This window comes from Orbicella faveolata, unplaced genomic scaffold (assembly GCF_042242905.1).
Source record: "Orbicella faveolata isolate gen_17 unplaced genomic scaffold, um_ofav_v1 contig_48, whole genome shotgun sequence".
Classification (NCBI taxonomy): Eukaryota; Metazoa; Cnidaria; class Anthozoa; order Scleractinia; family Merulinidae; genus Orbicella; species Orbicella faveolata.
Window position 1 is genome coordinate 11,863,084 of NW_028301578.1, and position 26,282 is coordinate 11,889,365.

Sequence of the window (26,282 nt, forward strand, 5' to 3'; positions counted from 1 at the left end):
CGATCAAATTGGAGGCCACGAAAAGACAGCTGAGACAGCTGCTTTCTTTGTTCTTCGTTGTTTATCCAGATAATAAATCAGGACCACTTGAAGATTTCAACTTTCTACTGGAGTTCAATATTATGGCGCCAATAATTCCTGGGTCACAGTACGTTGGATGACAGTTCGCAATTGCTTTAGTCAGAAAAGACGGAAAGATGTATCACAGCTTGTCTGCCATCGATTTTTTTCTTTCTACCCTGAAGCAAAATTACGACGACATGTCTAAAGCTATAGCTAAGCCAGGAAAGAAGGTATAAAAAAACATCCAAGGTAACCAAAGCGAAGATACAGCGTAATCTCGATTTCTCGAACCCTTGATTTTGAACCTCCCTGTAACTCGAAACAAAAGACTTTTAATTTCTCTCTCGTCAGTCGAACACTGTAATTTTACCCCCGATTTCTCGAACGACCCGACTTTTCAACCCAAATCTCGTTTCCCTTGAAAAATCAGGATTCCACTCAGTCAGTAACCAAGGCCAAAATAATTGTTGGTCTCAACACGAAAACAAGTCACTGACAAGTCAAGACAAGATCAAGACACTTAAATGAATTAAAAAAAAAAATTAAGAAGAGGAAGAAGATGAAAAAGACTCTTAAAACATCACGAGAAAGGCGGCTGATACTTTTCCTAGCCATGCTAAGATTCGTCAAGATGAGTAAATTTCTGTAACTTGCGATCAAAATTGAGGCAACGAAAAGACAGCTGGGATAGCTGGGACAGCTGGGACAGCTCGTACAGCTGCTTTCTTTGTTCTTCGTTGTTTATCCAGATAATAAATGACCACCTTAAGATATTACCTTTGTTCTTAAGTTATTTTGACGCCAATAACCAGTATCTCACATACCGTGTCACAAGACGGTAGATGGCAAGGTTTATTATTGTGTTTAGTCAGAAAATCGTAGCTAGTCCGCCATTTTGGATTGCCGGGCTTGTTTTGACACGTGACTACGCACGTGATTGGACTCAGGCCTGATCGGTGTAAAGTGTACCACAGGAATCGAAGCGTGGGAAGTGTCGAATGCCAAGGTCAGTTTTGTGTGTGACTAGCGTGAGTTTTCAAACCAGTCATCACCTCATTTTAAAAATTGAGGCAAGATATATCGGAATAAGTGAGCGGGTACAGGCTATTGAGCTAAAAGGGAAAGCTCTTTAAGAAAAGCAAATATGGTCTAGTATTGGAAAAGTTGGGATTCTTAACAAGTTATTTAATATTCACTTAACGATATTTTTCTCTTCAAAAGTTTCGTAAATTCGGACAGGATTGCTAAATATATTTTCAACATGATTGATTCTTTTTAGCTAGCCTCGTGTATTCTCGTCAAATTCTTCACTGTAGAGATATGCTACCAAGATTTTGAAAGCTCTGTACTCGTAGTTTCATTCAAACGTTACAAATCGGCTATGTTTACAAACAGTGAAATTCGAGACGGGTTCGCACGTGCTTTGATCATGTGTGCCCTTGTGATTACCCGAAAAGACATCGTCTAGATTTTTCCGACATCGTCAGTTTTTGTGATGTTAAATTTTCATTTTTTTTTTCACTCTTTTCTCTTCAATTCATAATGCAGCAGATTTCTAGTCCGTATTGCGCATTCTCGAGAGTTTGTTTGCGTTTTTTGTTTTATCTCATGTAAGACATCACAAAATGTAAACATTTCGCAACTACTTACATGACCTAACTTCAAAGTTTCAAAACGAGGGCCACAATGATAGATGCGAAGTTGCTGAAGCTTTATGCTTCGTTCTTTCTTATATCACTTGATGAAACAACTTCGCAGCTGTAAAAATCAATGAAGCTGTTGGAAAAAGAATTTGAAAGGCCTCAAAGATACGGTATGTGGTTCAGTCGTAACGAATAACATCGATTCGCATTCCATCGAGTGAGCCATTATAATGTTTATAAACATTAGAGTGTTGAGAATGTGCAGTACGGACTGGAAATCATCTTTAAGAAATCTTTTCTTTATTCGAGTGCTCGAAAAACTTTACGCTGCCATCAAATTCACTATTGAGATATGCCAGCAAGATTTAGGGAAAAGCTTTTGAAAATGTAGGTTACATGGATGGCGCGACTTAAGAGGAGCTTAAAATGTCCTATTACAAATTTCTATTTACAAACATTGAAATACGAGATCAATTAAGACACGTTTTTACTCGTGCGATAGAAGTTATGCAACTTTGTTTCTGAAAAATTTATGTTCAGGCTTGAAACTGTCTCATTACAAATTTCTATTTACAAACATTGAAACACGAGACCGTATGGCACACGCTTTCATCGCATGCATGAGTCCGTGTGATTGTTAGTTATGCAACCTTTTCTCTGAAATCGAGAGATTTCAGCTGAATATGTAAAGTGGAAATTGCTATAAACGAAAATTCACTCATCGAAATTTCATTCTGACTACGGAAAATTGAGCCCTGTAGAAGTTTCGACCTTTCAAAGAAACCTGATAGAGGTTAAAATCACAGAAAATGGTAACTGTACGATCTGAAACGTAAAGATGCGTCGTACGTGAGTAATTATTTGTTTTGGTTACGGGGAATTCCCTTTTAACGCACGAGGCCGTCCACAAACCTTTGAAACACACATGGCGCGTGTTGTCCATGTGTTACGTTCATCGTTACTTCCGGGTTTTGCTTTGGCCGCTGCCCCACGGTAACGAAGTCTCAGATAAAGAATATTTTACAGATACAAACACTCAGTGGCGCCGTAGTGTTGAGCAAAGTTAAAATCAAATCAACACAAAGAGAAGAGGGAACAGTTTTCAGATAATGAGAATTGCTTGTTTATGTAACAAGGTATCTTCGAACTGCAAAAGCGCGAATGTAAACTCGTGGATCGCGTGACTATCAAATCCATCTCGTGATTTACAAATGGCTTCATGCTTTAAATTCAGACGAGTAACGCGTTATTTAATTCACACTCAAATTTTGCATAGTGCGCAAAACACTCAAATACGCTCCTCTCTGCGAACAGCGAACAGTAGTTCAATTCAAGCTGGTGTTTTTTATATCTCACCTCAAATCACTGGCCTTTGGGGCAGGCTGATATTGAAGAGTCACAGTCAATAGCGTCTGAACCATTTTTCTGAGAAAGAGCGGAAGTTACAATTTGGCGAAAACGTTACGCTCTATTGCAGCACTCAGAATCTTGGATCGGCTTCGTTCCTCGTCTACAAATGGTTTCTGTGATGAGTTCGAAGAGAATCACCAAAAAGTCAATTGAAACGTTTTTAATACTCCACGTACAAGGACTTTTGATATTCCCGCTTTGTTCAAGGCACTTGTGAATGAAAAAGGACTTCGTTACTGCTTTGTTTACAAGTATTTTTAACCTGAGCTAAGCTGTTTATGTTTTACTAGCAACGTTGATATTTGTATTGTTGCTTGAGATTGTTTCGTTCAAAGTTTACAACCACTTTTGAAAGTTAGAAGCTGAACGTTACGAATCGAATCGATCTACGTTTAAGTTACTACGCCAAGCAAACGTTCAGTCAGGTTGGACTTGTAAAGCGAATTAAGGCTGAGCATTTGCGTTATTCCAATCTTAAGTACTACTACTCTTCCAAAGTACAAAGTTTCCTAGGCGTTTCAAAAGCGAACAGTACAAAGATTAGCTTCAAGTAAAGCGGAAAAAGTAACGACCTGTAGAGACAGCGAACGTCATTGTCGCTTTTCAAGCAATTGTAACAGAATAGCATTGGCTGAGTTTGGTAACAATAGGACTGCAGAGCAAACAGGAAAAACGCTCGTGAACTAGAACCTTCTCTGAGAAGCACATGGAGTTGCAGCAGTACAGTTTGAGTCATGGGACAGCGTACTGGGGGACGAATCTTTGTCATGGAGGACCAGCGACCTTCGACCAGAGCCGCTATCAGCAACCGATAAAACACTGTGATGGGTTTACTCCGGAGAAGCTCTGTTTTGAAGACAACAGAAACATCGCTCTCTGTTCGAGTGAGACGCAAGGTAAGTAATTATAATATGCTCATGTTTGTGGCATATACTAATTTCATAGCGCGATAACGACAGGATGAAAATTTACGCGGTGAATGAAAGCATAAGACTTTGATTCCACTTCCGTGTTTTCGATAACAACTTGGCGTTCTTCGAAGCCATAACAAGTGTTTTCAGCTTGGAATTGCTTATGGTTAATATACTACCGAATCAGAGCATATAAAGCTAAAATAAAAACTTGGCACGGTATTTGAGCTAGTTTTACGAGGCCCTCAGCCCGTTGAAAACAGGTTTTGTTTTACCGTTTTCCCTTGTCGTTTATATACTGAACCCACGCAATGATATCCGATCGACAGTTGCAAGCCGCATGACGACCGCGTAAATTTGAACGCTGTTCTCGAGCTGGGAATCTCCCTTTTCGCCTCAATCCACGTTTTCGTTGTAGCTTCCTTAAACGCTGATTGAATTTCGATTTTACTTTGAACGCAGACTAGCTTTTGTTGTCGCAAATACAACACAACACTGGCCTGGTAATCCTGATTAATGAGTCGAGCGATCGGCTTTGAAAAACACAGTCATCAAACACATTGTTGGGACAACTGCGCATACAAGTTTTCTTTGGGGAGACATTATGCTGTCAATTTACGCATTTGTGCTTTGAGTTTGTGTAAGATAAGAAGGTTTAACGTTTGCGAAGATTATCGATGGGTATTCATTCATGTTAGTGTTTGCAAAATCAACTCCACAGCCGGTTCTACCGAAACTGACCCGGTTTCCGTTCGCCGAATTTAACTACGTTCCTAACTAATCTCTTTAGCGGCTAAAACTGTTGTCCTTCAGTCCGCAGGAGTAGTTTTCTTCCAAGATAAATTCACTGAGGTGAAAAGGAACACGGTTGCTTAAGTAAGAATTCAGTCCATTGGTAGATTCGAATTCAGACATGCTTTGGCATACTTATTAGTCGCAAATGTTATTTGAGTAACTGACTCGAGTTTTGCCTGAATGATGTACCTCTAACAAGCTATAAATCTGAGCTGTATTCTACTCTTGCTTTATTTGGCTTGCACTATAATATTTAATATGTTTTAATGGATACTCGCCAGCCAGATACTGTTATTATTTACGCCCAACAAATTAAGGTAGAGCACTGTATATCAGCCACTCCCAGATCTAACAGAGATGTTGAACTCGTCTCTGTGCTTTCGCTTTTCTCTTGGCCAGTTAAGGAAACTGCAATTCATGTCAAAAAATCACTATTACACAAATATTCCCTTTTGAAATTCTCGGATTTGGAAGTTTGATGCTGGTCACAAGATTTCATTTCCGATTGACAATTTGCCATTTACCTATAATCCGCGGATTCTGCCAGTAGAAATGTCTGTCTCTCTGTGTTACAGATAGAGTTTGAACGAGGCATGCGTCTCCCTCGAGACCAAGTCAGTCATCAGTCACGAGTTTGCGAGTAACTTCTATTCGATGTCTGTTTAGGTCTTTCAATTTTCAGTTACCCTTCCGATATGACAATGTCACTGTCATCCTTTCAAAGCCGAATATCATTGCAAAGCCAGTTGAACCTTGGTGAGTTAAGTCAACTTTGATCGTGAATTGTGTGCTTGGTTATCATAAATTGCTGTTCTATTTTAAACTGGTCTTACTCGGTAAGAACGAGCTGAGACAATCTGCAATAACATTAAGGGAGTCGAACTTAAACACGCCGTTCCTGAAGCGAACTGAAGTGCACTGTGTTACAATGTTTCTATATTTGATACTGCTAGTATGATAAGCTCGTCTCCGTTAGATTTAACCATTACATTTCCTTTCAATTGGGTGGTTATCTTAAGAAGCCCAAGATCGTTCATTTTAAGAAGAAAATGTAAACCACTGCTTTCTTAACACACTCATTTCGCAATATGTGTGATTCACAATAGGTTGGTGTCCTAATTGTTAAACCTTGATAGCGAACAAATTATTAAACCGGAAAGTTAGTGTTAGGTCCATGATCGTACTTGAAAATACTTCGAGCATAATTCCGCCTTTAAGTAAAATGGTCTGTATTAAAAATAGTCCTACATAGACTTAAGCTTACGTAAAGAACTTATTGGATTCGTCGCCGATCCAGTCGATACTTTGACCATAACTCAACCTTAACACAGAGGTAGAGATTACACATGATGTCTCTATACAGCATACTACAAACTTTAAGACAGACCCAACTTTCGTTTTAGAAATCCGGCAGACATCGTCATATACCATGTATGTTCACTTTTAAACGTAATGTTCGTCATAAGAGGCAATAAGATTTCAGTGGACTCCATTCAGTTCGCCTTAATTCACCTTCTGACTGATAACAACAGTACAATGGCTGTGACTGGAAAAGTGTCACACTGTTCCAAGCACCGAAATTGCTTCACTTGCTTACTTAAGATAAACGAAAATACATGTATTTGATAATATTTTAACAGTCTTTTCCTACAACGATCTTTGATAAATATCAGTCAGTTCTAAGAAAAGGAGAATTAGTCATGATTCTATTCAAAGGTGTAAAAATTGAAATGTTTGTGAACTGTTCATAACTTCTGATATCAAACCTGATTATACGTTAATCTTACTGACGAATTTCTATTCTTGTTTAACTCGTCGCCTTAATATAACCTGTTTATAACCTGTTACTGATAACTAGAAGACTTCCTCACCAAAATTACATAAACTTTCTCGTGTTTTGTTGAAGACCTTACATGTTGTCTGCAACAGCTGAACACATGAATTTTTCGGTGTTGTAGAAACAGAGAGAACGTCAAGGAAAAGTGTGACTGGCAAAAAACGCTATTCTAATACTTTGAAGACACGAGAAGCCGATTATAATGTCCATTTCAGAGAAATACTCTGTTAAAGACTTTGTATAGGGCAGGATGAGCCCTAGAATAACAAGGTTAAACCCATCTTGAAAAGAAAGTCAGTTTCCTTGGCTAGGCACAGATCAAAGAGGTGGAGATTGCATTTGTTGTAATTTTAACCAGAATGAAATTAAATGAAGCACACTTAAATGTTAAGACTAAAGAACGGATTGGAAAAATGTCTGGTTATTTAGATGGAGGTATGGAAAGCTAAAAGTTTCTTTAAAACTTCTTGACATAAGTGTGAATGAACAAGGGTGAGCAAGGGTTATTAAAGGCCCTGCGAACAGGTATAGTTCACAAAGTATAAGATTTAGTGAATAATGCTAAGTATTTGGTTTTAACAGTAAAATCAGTTTATTCAACTGAGCTAAAGCCCACAAGAATGAGGCGTTAAACGAACATTCAGTGCTTTACACATGGTTGAATTAGAGAAACTAAGAATGCATTGCCTAAAGAGAACTAACGTAAAAGTGTATGATGGCCAGCTGAAGGCATTTTTAAATCCTTCAACTAAACTTTAAGGAAGACTCCGTACCAGACAAAGCAGTTTTACTTTAGTGTTACTGTCTGTGCATGATTCACGAAACTGCTGAATGTCACACGCTAATGTCACATGTCTGGCAAGCTGTCTGAATGTAAGAATGGCAAAATTTCACATTGGAAACAGATTTTAGAAGCTATTGGAAGTCCGTTATGTGAACTAGTCACAGTTGAGAACTACTGAGCTAGGATGAAATGGTAACTTGCAAAATATTTTTTTTTATCTTGGAGGGCAGTTTAGAGTGATGGTGTCGCAATGATTTAGGAAACATAAAGTTTTAAATACAATTAATACAAATCAGTTCAAGTAACCAGTTACAGTTTTAAAAGTATCAGATGCAGTGTGACTGGCAAGATATACACCAAGGTTTGGCCGTAAGCAGAGTAACATTCAAGGAAACTAGAAATAAAAGAAGCCAGAAGCCTGTTGTATAGGGTCTGTCATAGTTTAGGAATAGTAGTAAAATATAACTTTAGATTACTCTAAATATGAGAAGCTAGGCCAGTTGCCTATGCATGTGCTAAAATGACTCTCGTAAAGTCGGGAAATTTGTCAAGAGAGTGAGTACAATCTGTATAGAAAAGTAAAGTTTTCATTTAGCTTGGCTACTTTGAGATATTAATTGACATATTGGAAGTACTGCATTAATAAAGGTGCAGAAAGAACAGTTATTTCCACACCGAATTACTGCGTTTGTTTCAGATTAAAAGTCACTGTGTGGAAGCTAGTTAATTTCCAACTAAAAAAAACAATCAAAATTCGTTTGAAGTATTTCTGTACTTATAATCTTATATTTTTAATTTAGTACGTGCCTTAGTCATTGCATGTAATTTGACAATGAAATGAACAATACTATTCATGTATACATCTGAAGAAGACAAATATGTCAAGACGTAAAACTAAATAAGTAAATTTATAGGAAGAGTATGACTACAACTAAACTTTACATGTGAACTGAAACACAAAACACAAAAATCGTTTCATATAGTTCTTTGCATGTAATCCAGGATATTCATTAATTGCTTATGTCATTGTGTGAAATCTAACAATGAATTGACAATTCCTATTGATGCATCGTGAAAGAAACACCAAAACAAAACAAACAAAACAAATAAATCACAGTATTTATAGATCCATGGAACCAGTTCAGTAAGTACGGTTTACATCGAAGAAGTGTTACTGCAAGAATTAATATTTCAAGCTTTGAAAGATAATTATGTTTATATGAGACTTAACTTTATTTGGAGATTGGAAATAGAAGAAACACGAAAACATTCTCTAAGGTCATGTGTATTGATCCGAAATCCTTTTGAGGGTTCTTGGCTAACACACCCAAATGTTATGGTAAACTTGTTTATTTTCAAACATTCAGGCACGTTGTTAGATCTTCGAGGACAGATAGATTACAAAATACTAACAGAACTGAGAATTTTCCAACATCTTTGCCTTCGTAATATTGTCTTAAATAATGTCAATGGAATGAGGAAGAACAAACTGTGTACGTGTTGAGTTTGTGCTACATCAATTGGTAATTCATCAGTGATATCCGCTCTTGCTGAACATATTGTCATGTTATAATGACTCAACTAAAAGTTATCGCTTTGTTTTCGTTGAGCTTCTTAGAGTCATAAACACGCCCCTGTAGAATGGAAGAGCTGTTGGGAAAACAGACTCATAGCAAGTCCTTGCTCGAGTTAAAACCGACGGTTCTGTTAAAACCGACAGCCGTGATGCAATCGATAAACATAAAACAAGTAGTACTAAATAAATATTAGAATGTTCCGGTTATATGAGACCCTGTACGATGAACACACAAGCGTTTCAGTTTTATTCAGCCATGTGAAAACTATTTAAGTTTAACTATTAAGTTTCGAGTCAGCTCCTGTAGTTAATTAGTATATTTCAGGCAGGTTCGTCAGCGGGATGATCACATCCAATATGTCCTTTTACATCTGTGAAACCAAACAACCTAAATTTATAACATTTAAACTACATCTTTCATAGCAGTTGTTATAATGATAAAAGAAAATAAATATCGTTCTAACCTAGAATTTAAAAGAAGGCCCGGGAAAGTAACATCAACTTCGCAACGCATGCTACCATTTCTAAGTACTGTGAATTAACAGTATTTTCCTCGAAATTCGGGCAAACTATTTATTTCTGCAGAACTTTGTAATATTTCCTTATTCTATGGCAAGTATGTTTCATCGAAGCAAACAAATTGTATTGTTCTGAGTTTTTATCTCTGGGTTGCATAAAATAAGTGAGTTCTGTTGTTGTTTTTAGACCTCGCCTAGCCTTGCACAGATAAATAAGAATTTGATCGAAATGCATTTACAGACTTGATGCGTTCATTATTCACATTACTCATCGACGTTTGTTGCTCTATAATCCATCCATAGATAACCTTTTTAGAGGTTGACGTGTAGAAGCTAAATGCTTATGGGGTCGTATCAGATCATAGTGTTTTTGTTTTCCAAAACTTCCACATTTCCACAACCAAAATCAACTTACCTGTTATTAAAATTAGATCGAATATTTACTCGGCACTGATAAGTGAAATAACCAAACTCATCTTTTAGTTTAACTAAAAGCCTCTCATTTGTCCTTCAACTTGTTTATTCATTTGAGCTATTGGTGCTGTGAAAACTCTCAGCTAAGATTCACCAGTGACGCCTCTGATGTTTGTGGATGTCTTTTTGACAGACTGCCAGATGATATTGGCTTTTGCACTTAATGGTACAACGTTTTCTGGGCCATTGTAGCTTCTACGTGATTTTGTTTGGTTTGCACTCTCTCCTTCCATACACTTTCAGTCAAAACCTGTTGAGACAAAGCTGTAGAAAGTACGTCGTTGATGTGGTGTTCACGGGTTATTAACCAAATGACAGTTCTCTCCTTGCCCTCCCCTCCCTTATTCAATGTATATATCGTATTGGCTGTTTTGTTGTATACAGTCTTTGAGAGGCTGCGCCGCTGTATTTTGACAAGCCCGAAGGATGAGTCGAAATTTAACAAAAGCAATCAATTTTGTTTAGGGTCACTTCGTCATTTATGAATTGTGTGGAAAAGATTGCTTGACATAAGATAAAAGAACCAGTGAATCAACATGCATCAGTATAACAAGATCAATTGCTGGTTTTCAGTGTCACGCAATTCAAAATAGATTAAAATAAAAATCAAAACCGGTCAATAGATAAAGTCCAGAATCTGGGAAATGAAAGAAGGTAAATATGCAAATACTCTCGCCAAAATTCTGGTCACAGCAATTTTTCTTATGCGAGATATGCAGAGAAATTTTTTACCCAAATTTATAGAGATTTGTATGGCGACGCCATGCTGGTGCCCATCCGTATGGGCACCAACATGGCGGCCGGAAACCGACAGAAACATCTGTCACTGAGTTTTACTACAAAAGCGTGAATTTATCCCTCGAGGAACTCTAAAACATTAAAATGATACTTTTTCTAAGACATGAACTGTTCAGATAGCCAAGTTCCCCGAAATAAGTCACTTTTTTAACCATCATGACAGCTCTCAAAGCCGTCATGTAAATGCCGCGTCACGCAAAAGCTTAGAAATTCAAGCGTAGTGTATCACAAAACCAAGAACCCATTCGGAGCGAAAATTTGTATGAATATTAGTTTTCAGCTGCTCTTATACATCATTTAAGTAAAATCTCAGGAAGATCAATAGTTTTGTAGTTCGAATTTTAGTGACGTCATGTGAAAACCAGCTATACTATAAAAAACGAATAAAGGTTTTAAAGTGATATCTAAATTATTGAAAATGGTATTTACCAGCTGTTGCTTCATGAAAAGATGAAAAAATTCTCTTGTAAGAAAGTGATCACAAATGCCACGAGAAAAGAACAATTGATGTTCATTTTCAGTTTCATTTGCGTGACAGAAGGAAAAGCTTCTTAAATCGTGAGAAGTGAATCGTGTGTCTGCCTGTATCAGTTGGTAGTCTTCTTTTGTGTTTCCCCAAACACAAACAAATGCCAACGCTCAGAAAATATACAAACAACGGGTGAAAATATACAGCGAAACTACACACCAAAACATGTAATAAGTTATTTATTATACAACTTTGGAATCAACAAATTTACAAACATTTAAACATGAACAAATTCAAAGCCCTGCCACGATGTTTCACTTTTGCCACGTATCGAAACCACGAGAAGTCGGACAGGAATTTCACTTTCATTAGTTAACTAGTTTTTATCATGATCAGCACACTGTGGTGTTCATTGCGAAATCAAGGAAAGACTCGCGAAGAGCACGTGCAAGAGCTCAAGCAGCACGTGCTTTGCAGTGAGTTGTTTTCAAGTGAACGGCTAACATCAACTACCACTTGATCTTACTGCATGACTCATTGTTTGTTTTATATATATATTTTAAAACACTTACATACGTACGTGTATTTCATATTTTATTAATTATTAGATAAGTAATCGTACTTAGGTGTCCCCAATTAGTATACATTGTATGCTAGCGACTTGGACACGTTAATAAAGTTCTTATCTTATCTTATCTTATCTTATCAGTGCTTAGAGCTCTGTTGTTTGGTATGCTGAGATCATGATGAGATTCGTTTACCCTTGAAAGTAGAAAGTGCAGAAACTAAACTTCTTTTCTTGCATATGAATCCGGCAATTTCAGTTTAAAAGTCATTTCAGGTAATCAAAGTAAAAATTGATTGTATTACTCACTAAATTACTTGCTGGCCCTCGAGGTTCGTTGAGAAATACAACGGCCTCACTGCGGAGGAAGCTCTAAGGATAAGTCTAAAATGCTTGGATAGCGTTCAGAAATTAAGGTCTAAAGGAAAATTGCTCAAATTATCTTTCTGAAAAAAAAGTCCAGAATTTATTCCAACTTAAATTGAATACCCTTACAACCTCCATAAGCAAAACTACCTAAGACTGTTTCTCAATCGAACAGCAATTCATTGTCGTGTTGTATAGCTGTAGTTTAGTACAGAGTAGAAAAGCAAGGAGAAAAAACTCGGCCATGAGTTATGAACGAAAATAGTAATTTTACTGGTGGGTTATGCAATGAAATAAACACTTAATAAGAATGTGATGATGCTCAAAAGCACACGACCTTTTAGAACCTGATCTGTTTAGGAGAGCATTTAAAGGTTATGATAATGTTATTTTGCTCCGGAAAATGCCTCTAATGACATTTGCAGGTTGTTGGCTTTAAATTACCTTAAGGTGGCATTCTGGTCTTCGGGTTTTATGTGCAGAGTTCGGCAACAGCTGCCAAAGCAGTCCTGATCCGCTTTTGAGTTGTTTTCGCCTTTTTTCGGCCAGTAGCCGAGATATTTCGTCTGTAGAAAGACTGGTAAATTTTTTCTTTCTACCGGCAGCTCTCTTTTACAGACTTTGATCACAAATGGAACACAAACTACAGAAGTGATTTTCATGGCTCAAAAATTTAGAACACGAATTTGAAAAACAAACATCACGCCACCTGTTGTCACAAAGTTATCACCTGCTTACATTACACAAGCACGTGATAATTGATGACATGAAACCTGGGATTATGTCAGAAACGCTACGACCACGAAAGATCCCGGGGGGAACTACCATGTAAAAGGACAGGGATGGTCGTCGGAAATTTGAAAAGAATTTGACTCCTAAGCGGCTAAGAGGTACCAAGACCCTGTTTTGTGAGCGTGGCTTGAGATGTTTTCACCCCTATTAAAAGAGGCACCAATTCTAAAACAACACATGATCTCCTGTCATATTACTTTCGGCTCAACACCCTAAAAGGTACCAAGAGATACCAAAACCACTCTTACATCTCCTAAAACGTACGACGAGCACCCCCCGTCCTTTTTATGTGGGAGTCTCTCCCCCCCCCTTCCCCCCCCCCCCCCCACTCTCCCGGAGGGCAAAACATATGGTCGAGGTAGTGCATTTGGGGGACAGTTTTTTATACGACGGCCTGGTGAAAAATTTCTAGGCCAAAATTTCGGTGTGAGGTGATGAGGCTTAGGAATGGAGGGTTGAAAGGTTGGGACGTTTTCAGGCTATGGAATATAAACATATTTGCGTTTCGAGAAAATAAGCCAAAGAAGAAATCACCTTAGTAGCAAAGGGGTAGTAGAAAATATAAACGAAAGAGGAAACTCGTATTTGATAATTTCCCCGCGCTTAAAACAACAGCTGATCAAATGACAAACCAGATGCTTTATTTTCACAACGCACGAGGCGATTGACCTTCTGAAATCAATAACACCGAGTTACATTTGTAACGCGAATCACAAATGTCACGCTGAGAAACATGCAGTCCTAGTCCGCTAACAGTCTCTTACTTTTCCTTTGGTTAATTGATAGTCACGTGGCAATGATGAGACGGGTTGCAATTATATAACAAGAAGTAAGAAGAAATTTACAACCGGGTGGTTGAAATTAAAATTAACTTATTTAGTGCTTTCAAACAGAAATAAAATTGACCTGGTCCAAAAAAGACAGACTACGGGCAGTAGGTTTTGTTCCTCAAATCCTCCGCGAGCCAGGGAAAACTAAAATTATACAAAATAGGAAAAAAAAACGAGGATGAAAATAGAGCGAGACAGGACAAACCCCATTCTTTTTTCGCCTTTCCTCGTGTCTGTCGTGGTCGCGGCTTTGCCGCTCGCCGCTCCATCGTTCTTCTTTTGCTTCTCAAACTCATTAATAATTCATCAAGTTTAAACAAAGAAAATCACAACCGTGAAGGAAGCTTCGATACCCAGTCTCAATTAGCATAGATTTTGACGATTTTGCTTCTCCCTTTACTCCTTAGTTTTTGTTTCGATTGAGAATACATATTTCAAACACTCTAGACAGTGTTTCATCGGCTATGCATACACCTCGAATGTCGTCAAAAATACTCCACTGCGCGTCGTATTTTCAACTCTCTTCTCGGTGTTTGGATATCCCGATGAAACACTGTCTCTCGTATTTGATATATTACTTCGTATTAGTGTGTATTTCGTTACACCACCCTAGTAAGACTCGCTTTATTTCAGCTATATAGTTTTTCAAAATGGCCATGTTGTCGGATGCTGTAAACATTCTTGGAGAGAGAAAACAATTTTTGTGAGGCGATTTTAGCGTTTGTCTGTAGATGAAACGCCGATATGTGATCATTTGAATGAATTCAGGTTAACGAGAAGTACATTCGTGTGGTATTATTTATTATGCTGTACGAGGTGGTTCTAGCTGTTAAGTCTCTGGTTGGAACCTGACCCCAGTGTCCAACCATTCAAATTAAAGCTACTGAGATGTAGCACCTTCATGTGAAAGCATTAAGAGGGGGTTCTAACTTTTGAATGTGTGAAAGAATTCTCTGTGTGTGTATGTAGCCATTATATTCAAATTAAGTTAACGTGTTGGACTTTCATGTAGTGCTGTTTACATACGATGTTAGGGGCGTTTTTAAGTCGGCGGATCCCATTCTGGTTAAGAACCATTGGAATAACGATGCAAATGGAAGCGATTTCAGAGGATGTTATATATCTGAGGCTCAATCATTCAGCATACTCATAAACTACTTTTAGTTGAAAAGTCTTCCCTTTTAGAGAACAGATAGCTATTACTTCACTACTTCGCGCTCATTTAGATATAGTTTCACCCGTAACCGAGAGGGACGCAGATCTTGACTTAGATTCGTGAACTGAAGCATCAGAACAGTCTCAACACTCGGTTCAGCCGAGAGAAGGGCCTTGGGGTCCACACCCTAAGCCTGGTGTTTGCTGAAAACTCTTTGGGGCTGGATAGCCCAAATCGTCACGCCCCCCGCCCCCCTTTCTTTTGAGTTCCACGAAATCATAAACAGGTTTAGCAGGCTGCAAACCCGCTCAACCATCTGTTGTATATGATCAATTTGACAGTGTTCGAGGCGAAGTAGCAATCTATGCTCACTTCTTGACTGGGACTTTGCTTGTTAATTGACTATTTGGGTGTTCCTCGATAAATTGATAAAAGATGGTACTTTTCGTGGCGCGTGGCTTGTCAAAGAAGAAAGACTGGCTTGTCAACATTTCTTGGAAAAACATTGTTGTGTTCGAGTTCAAATTTTTGTCAACAAAAGTTTATTTCAGTGGGGGTGGGGGTGGGGTAGGATTATTGGCCGCCGTCGCAAGAACATGTGCTTTGGAAGGTGTTATATTCAATGCGTTTGGTTCTTCAACGAGATGTAAAGCAAAGGCGAGCAAGAAGTAGTCCTGTACTAGGAGATGGTTGTAGTCCTTAACATTTTCCACGTCTGAGACTGCGTCTCCAATCCCTTTGTTAACGCTATGCAAATTAAATGTCACGTAAATTCCGGGAAACTTTGTTTTCTCGGAAATGGAGCAAGCGTCCTAACTTCTTGCATCAATGCTAAAATTAAACAGACGCGGTGATACTACGGATCATTCATGTGGTATGGATGTCTCGGTCTTCGTTTCTTGTAACTCGTTTAGGAATGAGTTGCAAACCTGTGGTAAGTATGCAGTGTCGTATAATCTCCACCATGTTTTTAATACCACAAAGTTGTTTTCTTTTGACGCTGTCGGTGGTAGATAGCATTTGTTTTAACGTTTTCAGTCAGCAACAGCTCCACGCAAATCTTCCATCGTCGTTTTGAGAAGTATAATTTTCGTTGAAATCGATTAAGCAAGCGAGAAGTTCCGTGGTTACTTTCTGCTCTTTTTGAACCAAAATTTAATGAGCTATACTTAGCACGGCGAGTAAATCTTCCCGGGAATTTTGTTATGCATCCAGTAACCGTGAAGGATGCCTTTCGGAACTTGTCATTAGGACGAAAAGAGCCATATTTCGGCCAACTCTGGGATGAAGTATCTCTTATATCTCTGCTATGCAACGGACACTTGAATTCCGAATTTGTGAGCGTGAAAACGCCTGTATATAACTTTCGATTTCAGTTTCTACTTACGAATTACTCATGTAGAGGTAAAACATAGCGCGTCATTCTCGCTGAATGATGCAAAGCCACATGGTGCTTTAGGCTGTCAAAGAGTGTTCGTCGATTAAGTCTGATGTATTTCCTTTGTAGAATAATGTTCATTATTTTTCAGCAGGTTGATAGTAGATCGGTAAACGAGAAGGAATTCGATTTAATAAATAATTCAACGAGGAAAAATAGTTATCTAAAGCGAAAGTAATTGTAGTAACACTTCCGCGTTTTCTGAAAACTGTTATTTTTGATGCGTACCTCCAATCTTCATTCTTTGGCACATTTAACATATATCTGTGTACACTTGGTAAGATCATTTCACGTACACAGCCGTATATTTCAGTCGTGATAATTAGCACACTCTAATTTGAACTTTGCTTTCTCCCTCTGTCGAAATGAAAGCGGGCGGATCCTGTATGAAATTTGATCTTCTCTGTCGAAAGATAACGTTTAGGAAATAACCCCAAATCTTGCAACATAAAGGTAGCCTATAGACCTCAGAAGAGAGTCTGAATAGCAAAAAGTGAAAAACAGGTCTCTAGCTTGACTAACCTAGTCTTAATTAAGGCCTTGTCACCATTTTTTGCAGACCCGTTTGCATCGACGAATACTCCAGGTTTATACACAGATCTAGAAGGGAAACATTCGCCAAGAAACAGGAGCCACTGTGTGACATTATTCAACGGCCACGGAAAGAACCATAAGCCCGCTCCTTTTGAGAATGGCCACGTCCGTTATAACATGTCATCTTGCAACGGGTTTCGTGAACCACAGTCGCGTGAAACGAGCCTCGAAAAGACTGTTGGGCATGGAAGACCCATGTCCCAATCATTCCCAAAACGGCTACCTTCGTGGGAAAGTTCTGCTTCTGAGAATGATGATAGACTTAACCACGGCCGCACCCAGTACACAGTGGTAGGTGATAGATAACAATAACAATTTTGTAATTCTGCTTTCCTTGCAAGAGTTGATAATAATTTCACTTTGTTGCCAAATGTAGGCTTCAACAACTTGTTTCACAACGTAATTATTATATTCCAGCCCTTAAATTGAACATTTTTTTATCTTCCCGTGTTACGCTTTCTAACGTTATTTGATAACCTTTTACATGCCCTACAGCAACCTTATTCTGCTCTTCGTCGGTGCATTAAAAGTTATTCATAAGATACTTTAATTAAGGTATCTCTTTTTTTGCAGGTACCTGAGATATCAAGGCACCATAGTGAGTTTAACATGGAAATGGAAAGACAAGGTGTTCCCTTCACAACGCAGAACATTCCAAAGGGTGTCGATTCCCTAGAAATCAGTAAACTATTGGAAAACAATCTACACTTAGGTCTTCCCCCATCATTTGGGGCTGATTTGAGGTCCAAAGAAGGCATCGCAGTTGCAGTCCCTCGAAGATGGTCTTCCGAATGTATTGACAAGTATTCGTCAAGTCCTCCAGCGTCACACCTCAAGAACACTGTTTCCTTGAAACCGAAAGGGCACAACGGCATGCGTTGGACCTCAGGAAGGAGCCATAGTGAAGGCGAAGCAAACCCCTCTCTAAACGGCTGGAGTCCCCTTATACCTTATGGCTCAGGATTGTGTGTTGAAGACGAACCAAAACGTGAAGATCTTAAATCAAAGATTCTTGATGTGCTGACCTTGTATGGAGCTTTGGAACCCTCAGAAATCATTAACGCTGTTGGACGTGGGACAAGGGAGGAGGTGAGCCAGTCTCTATGCTCGCTCGGTAGACAAGGTCTTGTTAATTTCACAGTCGCGAGTAATCCCTCCCTTACCGTATTGACCACAGCCGGGCAACCTGTTCGTGAGAAACGAGCGAACCCTGGCGTTATTGGGGGAGAAAGGAGCAACAACCAGTCTTTGGCAAGAAGTGGCTATGAAGACTTCTATCCGCAGCTACCAAGGAATTCATCTTGGGGATCTTATGATAACAGGCCAAGAAAAGAACCTCGGACAGTTGATGGCATGAAGCCATGGATGCGATCAAATGGTAATGGTCTTACACCAGGTGAAAGAAGTGCGTGGAATTATTGCAAATTGTGTCGAGTTTCACTAATGTCGGAGGCACAATACGAAGAGCACCTTCGAACCACCAAACATCAAAACAAAGTGGCAAAGTTCAACGCGATTCCGTACAAGAAATACTGCGAGTGTTGCAAAGTGCATCTAAATTCCGAGTCGCAAGCCAAGGAGCACTTTAGCAGCGGTAGACACGAACAAACTGTTGCGAAATCTCAAAAGGCACCACCACAGCAACATCTACCATTGATCACAGTTCCTGAGGAGTTTCTTCCGCAACGAAGCACAAGAACACAGCCATACGACTACCAGATGGAGCTGTACTGCAAGGCAATGAAGGCAAATGGCGTGTGTTTCCTCCCAACTGGAACTGGCAAGACACTGGTGGCTTCTCTGGTCATTGGGCACATGCTTGCGTTGAATCCATCTCGGCAGGTGGTGTTCCTTGTTGATCGCGTCCTCCTTGTTCTGCAACAAAGGGACTACCTTAGGAAGGAACTGGCGCATGTTCGAGTCGCGGATGAGCGAGGTCCTTTTAAAGGTACCAGACCCATTCGCATCGGAGCGGTGTGTGGTGAAATGAGGAAGCTTGAGGGAAATGCTCGCATCTACGAACAGGATGTTCTGATCATAACAGCCGACTGCTATCGGAATCATCTGAATAATGGAACACTTCGCTTTGATGACGTCTCATTGATAGTTCTAGACGAAGCACATCACTGTAATAAGGACCATCCTTACAATGTCATCATACGAGACTTTTATCTTCGTGAAGATGTTCTTCTAGGCCACAGACCCAAAATACTGGGACTCACAGCCTCCCCAGCTGGGGAAATCTCTCTGGACAAAACAACCAAACGATTGCAGAGGCTCTTGGGAAACCTGGGCGAAGCACAGCTTTTGATAGTCACAAACAATATGCGAGAATTGGAAGAGAAGACAAGCAGGGCGCCGCCTGACTGCATCTCAGCTTCATACGCAAATTGTGAATGCGAGCTCATGGACGTTCTCGTGGAATACGTTACCAAAGCATTCAACATGGCAGTGCGACTGAGCGAGATGAAAGACTACAAAGACATCTTTCAACCGTCTTCCGGCGGCCATTTTAGCATCGATGACATCTACCCTGTACTTGGTGTCATTGATAACATTTTACTTTCCCGCCCCGAATCTAACGCCTTGTATTCGCTGCTGCACTTTCAGCTGATGTGTGAAATTGTGTGTACCCTTCAAGAGTGTGGAGAGCAGATAGCGATTTATCAGATGGCCGAACTGGCAGACGAGAAGTGTCCCCATGGCTTTTATTGGGCAGAGAGTGTGGGTCTTCCCTGCGCCAAAGTCAGGTCATATTTGGAACACTATCTATGGCAAGGTAAAGTAGACTGTTACCGTTGTTTATAGTACGCTTTTCAGGGTCGATTTTTTAAACCACATTTCACCAGTTAAAGAACAGATAAAAAGCCAGTGCCTTGTTACATCTAGTCATTTTCACTATGTACAAAATAGACTTATGAACAAAACTACGTTAAAACTAGGAATCTAGAAATCAGTTTACTCAAGTGAAGAATGACTATGGACACGATCTAACAATATGTTTTCATTTTTCCAAAGGCGGGTTTTCAGAGTTTCATGGGCCAAATTCAGGAATAGAACAACTGATGAAGCAGTTATTGCAAATTAACTGGACTGGGACGAGCAGCGGCGTCAATTTCGTCTTGGTTCTGGTCAAACGGGCACGGACGGCCCGATACTTGGCTTCCTATCTGTCAAACAGCGGGTTGTTGCGGGGCGTGAAGACGACATCCTTTGCAGGACATGGAAGTGGATCTGCTGATAACGGTGAGACCTTGTCTTGCAGATGTTTCCCGAGAGGGAGGGGGGGGGGATCTCCCGGGAAAATTTGATGGGGTGTGCATCTCGCTTTCCAAAACCCTTACCCTATTTAAGACCAAAATCTGCAATTTTCCTACTCCAGTTATGACCTGAACAAAACTTTATGATACCCTATTTAAGATCTGACAGGGAGCTCGGCGCTAGACCGGAGCCATTGCGGCACATACACGGTTGGCTTGAACTCAATTTGCGAAGGGCTTTTGTTGATGATGCTATCGATAACGATGAATAAGTAGCTTCTTCTAAAGAACATAGCCAATTCAAGACTAGAGTGCAGAAACTATATCCTATTTTAGACCACAATCACCAAACTCGATGCCCTATTTGTGACCAAAACGGCCTTAAAACAAGAGAATAGATCATGGTCTCTTGCTAAAAAACCATACCCTTTGGGGCTTCACATACTCATATAGCCATATAAGGAAGCACCCCCTCTACCCGTGATGATTCAATGTTCGTGTCCCGTGATATCTCCGAGTCTGATGGCAGCCGTTTGAACTTTGTTGAGGCCAGCGTTTTACGGTCTTTTGTCACGGGGGATGGGAATGAATTCGTCACTCATTTACAATTGTTATAGCATTGTGATTTAGTAGGTGAAGAATATTTTTTTTCATGGTGCACAATATGAGATCAGTGATTATGTCAAATGACGTGGATATTACGTAATGTTTGTCGAACAGTGGCCATTTGGTTCCGCCATCTCCATTTGGTTCACCAATCTCCAAAAAGGAAAAGACTATTGTAACAAAAATTACTGAAAATCCGGAAAATTCAGAATTTTAGAAAGATGCATGTCGAAACTGATGGTTGCCTTGCATGGAAACGTAGTTTCTTGAACCATACATGAGGTGTCACACTAAATTTTTCCAAATTATTTTCGAACCTTTGGTGGCTTTTACGAAGGAGAATTTATGAACATTGAAACGAGTCATCTGTGCAGCGAGGGTTCCCATCTTCCTTCCAGTAGGTCTCAATAGGTTTATAAAATACTTTCGAACAAAAAGAAACATCAGAATGTATTATTGAAAAGTTAAGAATGAATTGTGTTTTATTTGTTCACAGGACTGACTTACCCACCGCAAAGAGATGTTTACTTACAAATTCTTGAAGGAAGGTTTCAAATTGTCGTCACCACAAGCGTAGCCGAGGAAGGATTTGACCTTCCAGTGCCTGACTTAGTGATTCAAATGGATCCTTCAAGCTCAGTTTCAGCTCTCGTGCAAATACGCGGCCGAGCACCTCTGAACGAGGCCAGGTTTGTTGCCATCTGTAGGAATGACGAACAAGCCAAGAAAATTGAAGATTTATTGAAACGTGAAGAGAACATGAGACGCTCTGCGAGGCTCATCAACGGGCTGTAAACAATACGTCAGGTTCTAATCTTAGAGTACACGTCATATTTAGAAATAGGTAATAGCAAGTGGACTGGTTCCAAGTCTAATTCAGGCCTGGAAAAACAGAATCTTGAGAAGAGAATTCTGGATTTACCATGTCCTGTTAAACAGATCAATAATTCGGCAAAAAAAAAAAAAAAAAATGGATTGCGAGGTCAATCCAGCTTTCAAAAGTTAAATTTCTAGAATGAAACATGAAAGTTATTATTTGAGAAAGCTGACAATACTTGTCCTTTTTCATGTTAGCGGTATTTAATCTTTAACAAAAAGCAGGTTTCAGGACAACGCTTTTTTTTTACATTTTAGCTGGTGTGAGGCTTCGAAAAAGAATGATAATTTCATTTACAGAAAAGTTTAAATTGAAAGTTGCTGACTTGGGTTTTTTTCAATTTTCATAAAAAAAAAATTCTAAAACACTAGGAACACCAATTGAAAGAGCAAAAAAAAGCAATTAACAAATTACGACATTGATTTTAAACATTTTGGGATTGCAAGTTTGCAGTTGAATACAATTGAGGAGAATTTCAAATAATAATCGGTTTTTTTTTGTGATATGACAACTTAAATTTCCAAGGTGGATCCAACAGAAAGTTTTTGTAAATGTAAATGTAAAAATTTAAATATATACAGGCAAAAACTAACGATAGATAAATCCGACGTTTCGGCGACATCTTGGCGCCATTGTCAAGGGAAACTAATTAAATATGCGATTTCAAGGGTAACTTTAATTTAATTTAATTTAATTAGTTTCCCTTGACAATGGCGCCAAGATGTCGCCGAAACGTCGGATTTATCTATCGTTAGTTTTTGCCTGTATATGTTTATCTAAATCATTGTTGATTAAAAATTTAAATGTAAATGAAAATCACAGGTACAACATTATTGATCCGCCTTTCTGGTTTGTCATATGTCACATTGCTTATTTAAAATTAAGTTAATTTATCATCGCAAAGTGCACAAAGAAAATTTGTGAATAATCATTATCTACTCAGGAAAATCGACCATATAACGTGGGTTCCTTTGAGTAAGTTTAAATTCTTCCGCGTTAGACTTTGTTACCGTTTTGGCCGTCATAGGAAAATTTACTTCCTTGGCACATTTCCTCTGAAGAAGACAACATTAATTCACGGCTTTTATTTTGTATAGTTAGTCATTGAACGGTGAAAATGGTTTCAAAATAACTCTAGATGTTGCAGTGAACATGTTACTTGGCAAGGTTTATGATTTCTGACAACATTTTGCCAACTTTCTGATGAATTTCGTTTGAAATAGGCAATCAAAATGCCAGCCGGTTGGGAGAAGGGGTTGCCATTCTCAAAAATTGACAACTCTGCTTCACGAAGTTCTTGAAGTTTGATTTACTAGTTTAAACGATTCAGAGCGATCTTGCGTTTCGGGGAATGAGAAAATCCTAATTTGATTTAGAGAAACTCTGAACGCAAAATACTGGAGAAAGAGAAGTTTTTTTCATGTAGAAAGGAGGAAATATTGTTGTGAAAAGATCTTACTTTCGTGAATTTGTAAAAAAACGAAAAAGTTGTAGATGGCCCATCCCTGCCAACTTCAATTCGCGGTGTACATAAAGTAATGCTGTACAATTTTGATGCATAAATTATAAGCCTTGTTGCTCATTGCAGAAAGGTTTTTTATTCGATCAATACAAAAGAAGTCTCAAGATTTGAAACTATTTAAGAGTCGACGATTTAATAGGTATCAAAACAAACGAGATTTTTTAAAATGTGTTTTAATAGCCCAACCAGGTTGGGCTTTCCTCAGTGCCATCAGACTGGGAAAAAATCAAGTGAATGACATATCCAGAGTTATAAGTTTCTATATTTGCTATTCAAAACATGTTATTCAGCATCTAATTAGACCTAAGAAATGTGCTTTTTACCTAAAGTCCTCGTCAAAAGCGCTCAGAAAGCTTCATATTCAAATTCTACTATCAAAAATTAGGCGCTGGTTCTCGCTAGATCGCTGATAGTTTCGCGTCATCGTGACGCAGTAGAAGAGGTATCCATGTTGCTAAGCAACACTTTCGTTAAAAGCTTGAGGGCTGAGTCTGTTTGTAGCAATGAGATCCTGACCTCAGAAAACTCAATATTGATATCGAAATATTTTTCCTCGATGGGATGTACAATATTATCTTGAACTCAAGGAAAATCGCAAAATTGTAGTTCAGTATGTGTCGAAAAACGTCAACAAGGTCATGAAAATGGAACGAGGATACAGTCAAGATTGGTGAAAAGTGTGACAGATTACGAAGGACAAATCTAGCACAATGCTGGGTAGTGTTTGGGTGTGGTCCGGCTTTGTGACTAAGAGCGGACAAAGTAAATTTTTAACTAGCTTGTACGTTTTTAAGATCCCTTAGTTTGAGAGCTAACTGGAAAGTACACAAAACAAATCAAAATGAAAATGAAGCAAGGAAGTGACTACAGAAGAAGTCAATTTTGTGGTCAGAAAGCAAGCAATGCACACTCTTTGTTATTGCATGGGGAGTGAATATATGTCATTATAACTGATATCTCTTCGCGGTTGAAGTCCCATACCATAATAAGTACTTTCGTCTTGAGTTATACTTCATGTAACACTTCATTAGAGCAATTTGGAATAAAAGAAATTTCCAAAATTTCTAAAAAGCCCTCACATCAACAGTAGTAAAATACTTTTTAGTGGCATGCTACAAAATGTAGGGCCAATTTTTCAGATACTTTTGGACATTTGGCGTATTTTCGTCGATAAATGGAGCAAGATGTAAAAACCAACGTAAACATCAGTTCTTTTGAGGTATATTCTCCCCTTAACAGTGACTTTTAACGTCCAAATCATTTAGAAGTTAAACTGACAACTCCTTTGGGGACCTTAGGAGTTTTTGTTGTAGTTAACGTAAGTGAGGTACTTTAACAGTAATGGATTAAGATCAAATAAGATGTGCATGATTTTCTGTTGGTGTAGGGTCTGTAAATGTACAGGATTACTGTGGTGAAGAAAAGTGTTGTTGATTTAAATCTAGTCTCAGGTTAATTTGGCGTTCTCTACATTTCTGTACAATTTCACGTTTTCTAGGGGTAACGGGTAAACGTTATAGTCGATAGTTGTCGACGAAGAAAACTCAGAAACTCTTACGAGCGTTTGAGAAGGAAATATCAAAATCTAAAAGGAGTTCTGTCACGGTATTTTGAGTTAACTTGGCCGCGTAAAATATGACCTTAAAATTAAAGGAAACCTGAAAATGATAGTTAACTAAGACAGAAAAACACCAAAAAGATCATAAAAAAAACAAAGGATTAAGGGTGGTCAAGAATGGAGAAGATTGACACAGATTACAAACGACGAACTTGAAAAATTTAGGCTAAACTTTTCAAGATGCGCATACCTTGACGTAGCTCCTTTAAGTCTCACATCATGTGTTTTGAGCTCAGCTATTTTTAAAATTGATATGTGCTGTTTCCATGGTAACAGATATGGAGCCGTGTGATAACAATAGCCCAATGATCAAAATAATCCATGATTGGCTGTCAACTGGGAAATAACATAAATAGCAATCATCAAATTCATTAAACAGCTTTTGTTTATTGTAAAAATAGCCAAGCTAAAAACACGTTTCTTTGCTGGATTTGTACAGTTATTTTTTTTCTTATTTACTCCGACGAACGCTTACGTAGTGTCAGTAGAATTTTCTCTATTTTAAAATAAATTATTCGTCATTATTTGAAAGCTGTCGTATTTAAAGAAGTCTACTTGTAATGCTAAACTAGAAACATGATGATTGTGGATGTCTTGATATGAATTTATGAGCTGTCATAAATTAAAAGATTAGAATTTACTTTTAGCTTGTGTTGGTTTTCCAGTTATTAAAGACGTTGTATGGAAGCTAATATATTCGGGGGAGGAGGGGTATGTGTTGGGGGTAGGGGTAAATATATTCCACATGGGGTATCTCCATAGTTTCTTTGTTACTTCTCCTTTTCTCATTAGGGGCATTCCCCCTCCCCGATCATAACCAAATTTTGGTAAGAAAATTTTATCCATCATTTCGTGTGGTAACAACTTATACGGCACACAGTCCTTCGAGTTGATTAAAAACTGTTTAGATCGTGTGGAGGTGAAGAAAGCAATTTTCTTTAACGGAATTCTACGTTGACACCAGATGCTACAAAAATTTCAAATTGAAGAATCAAATCTGCCGAACCGAAATTGCCGCGACCCTTCTTTTATTTCCATTTCGCCATACTGGCTAGCAAGATACAAAAGGTCGTCTTTTCTAGAGCAATAAGCCCCAGGTGGACTTCACCTGCGACAGAAATGAAGGAATATCTATTTACTCAGTCTATTAAGTAAACATTTATAGCTGAAGGTGTACAAACGGTACACATGAATTATTCCACATTTTCCATCCCTTAATTTCGACTATTCATTGCGTTAGCGAGTGAGGATTTTTTACCGTAATGAACTGAGACAAAATGTTCTTTCAGAAACATTTTCCATGATAGATAACAGAGGTCAATGAACTATGGATTCTAGTAGCCATGTTGTCTGTTATGCCGGCACATCACAGAGACTTTG

The 26,282-nt window shown here is 38.7% G+C and overlaps 1 protein-coding gene and 1 long non-coding RNA gene across 5 annotated transcripts; one reads left to right on the forward strand and one right to left on the reverse strand.

The window, feature by feature from the left end:
• The first annotated feature begins 1,558 nt into the window (after nt 1–1,558).
• Nucleotides 1,559–25,548, forward strand: LOC110042799 (uncharacterized). 4 transcript variants are annotated; one of them, XM_089280950.1, is made up of 5 exons: nt 1,559–1,876; nt 16,985–17,310; nt 17,593–19,798; nt 20,038–20,265; nt 21,382–25,548. In XM_089280950.1, exons 1-5 carry the CDS (start codon nt 1,834–1,836, stop codon nt 21,678–21,680), a joined length of 3,102 nt encoding a protein of 1,033 aa, XP_089137076.1. In that variant the 5' UTR covers nt 1,559–1,833; the 3' UTR covers nt 21,681–25,548. The 4 variants fall into 4 exon arrangements, with proteins under 4 accessions (XP_089137076.1, XP_020603827.2, XP_020603829.2 ...); XM_020748168.2 differs by lacking the exon at nt 1,559–1,876 and adding an exon at nt 1,915–4,012; XM_020748170.2 differs by lacking the exon at nt 1,559–1,876 and adding an exon at nt 5,386–5,578.
• LOC110042801 (uncharacterized) lies at nt 9,241–12,918 on the reverse strand. The gene is made up of 2 exons (XR_002295930.2): nt 12,654–12,918; nt 9,241–10,275 (listed from the first exon to the last, which is right to left on the reverse strand). It is a non-coding gene; the product is annotated as an uncharacterized LOC110042801 (long non-coding RNA).
• Nucleotides 25,549–26,282: the final 734 nt, after the last annotated feature.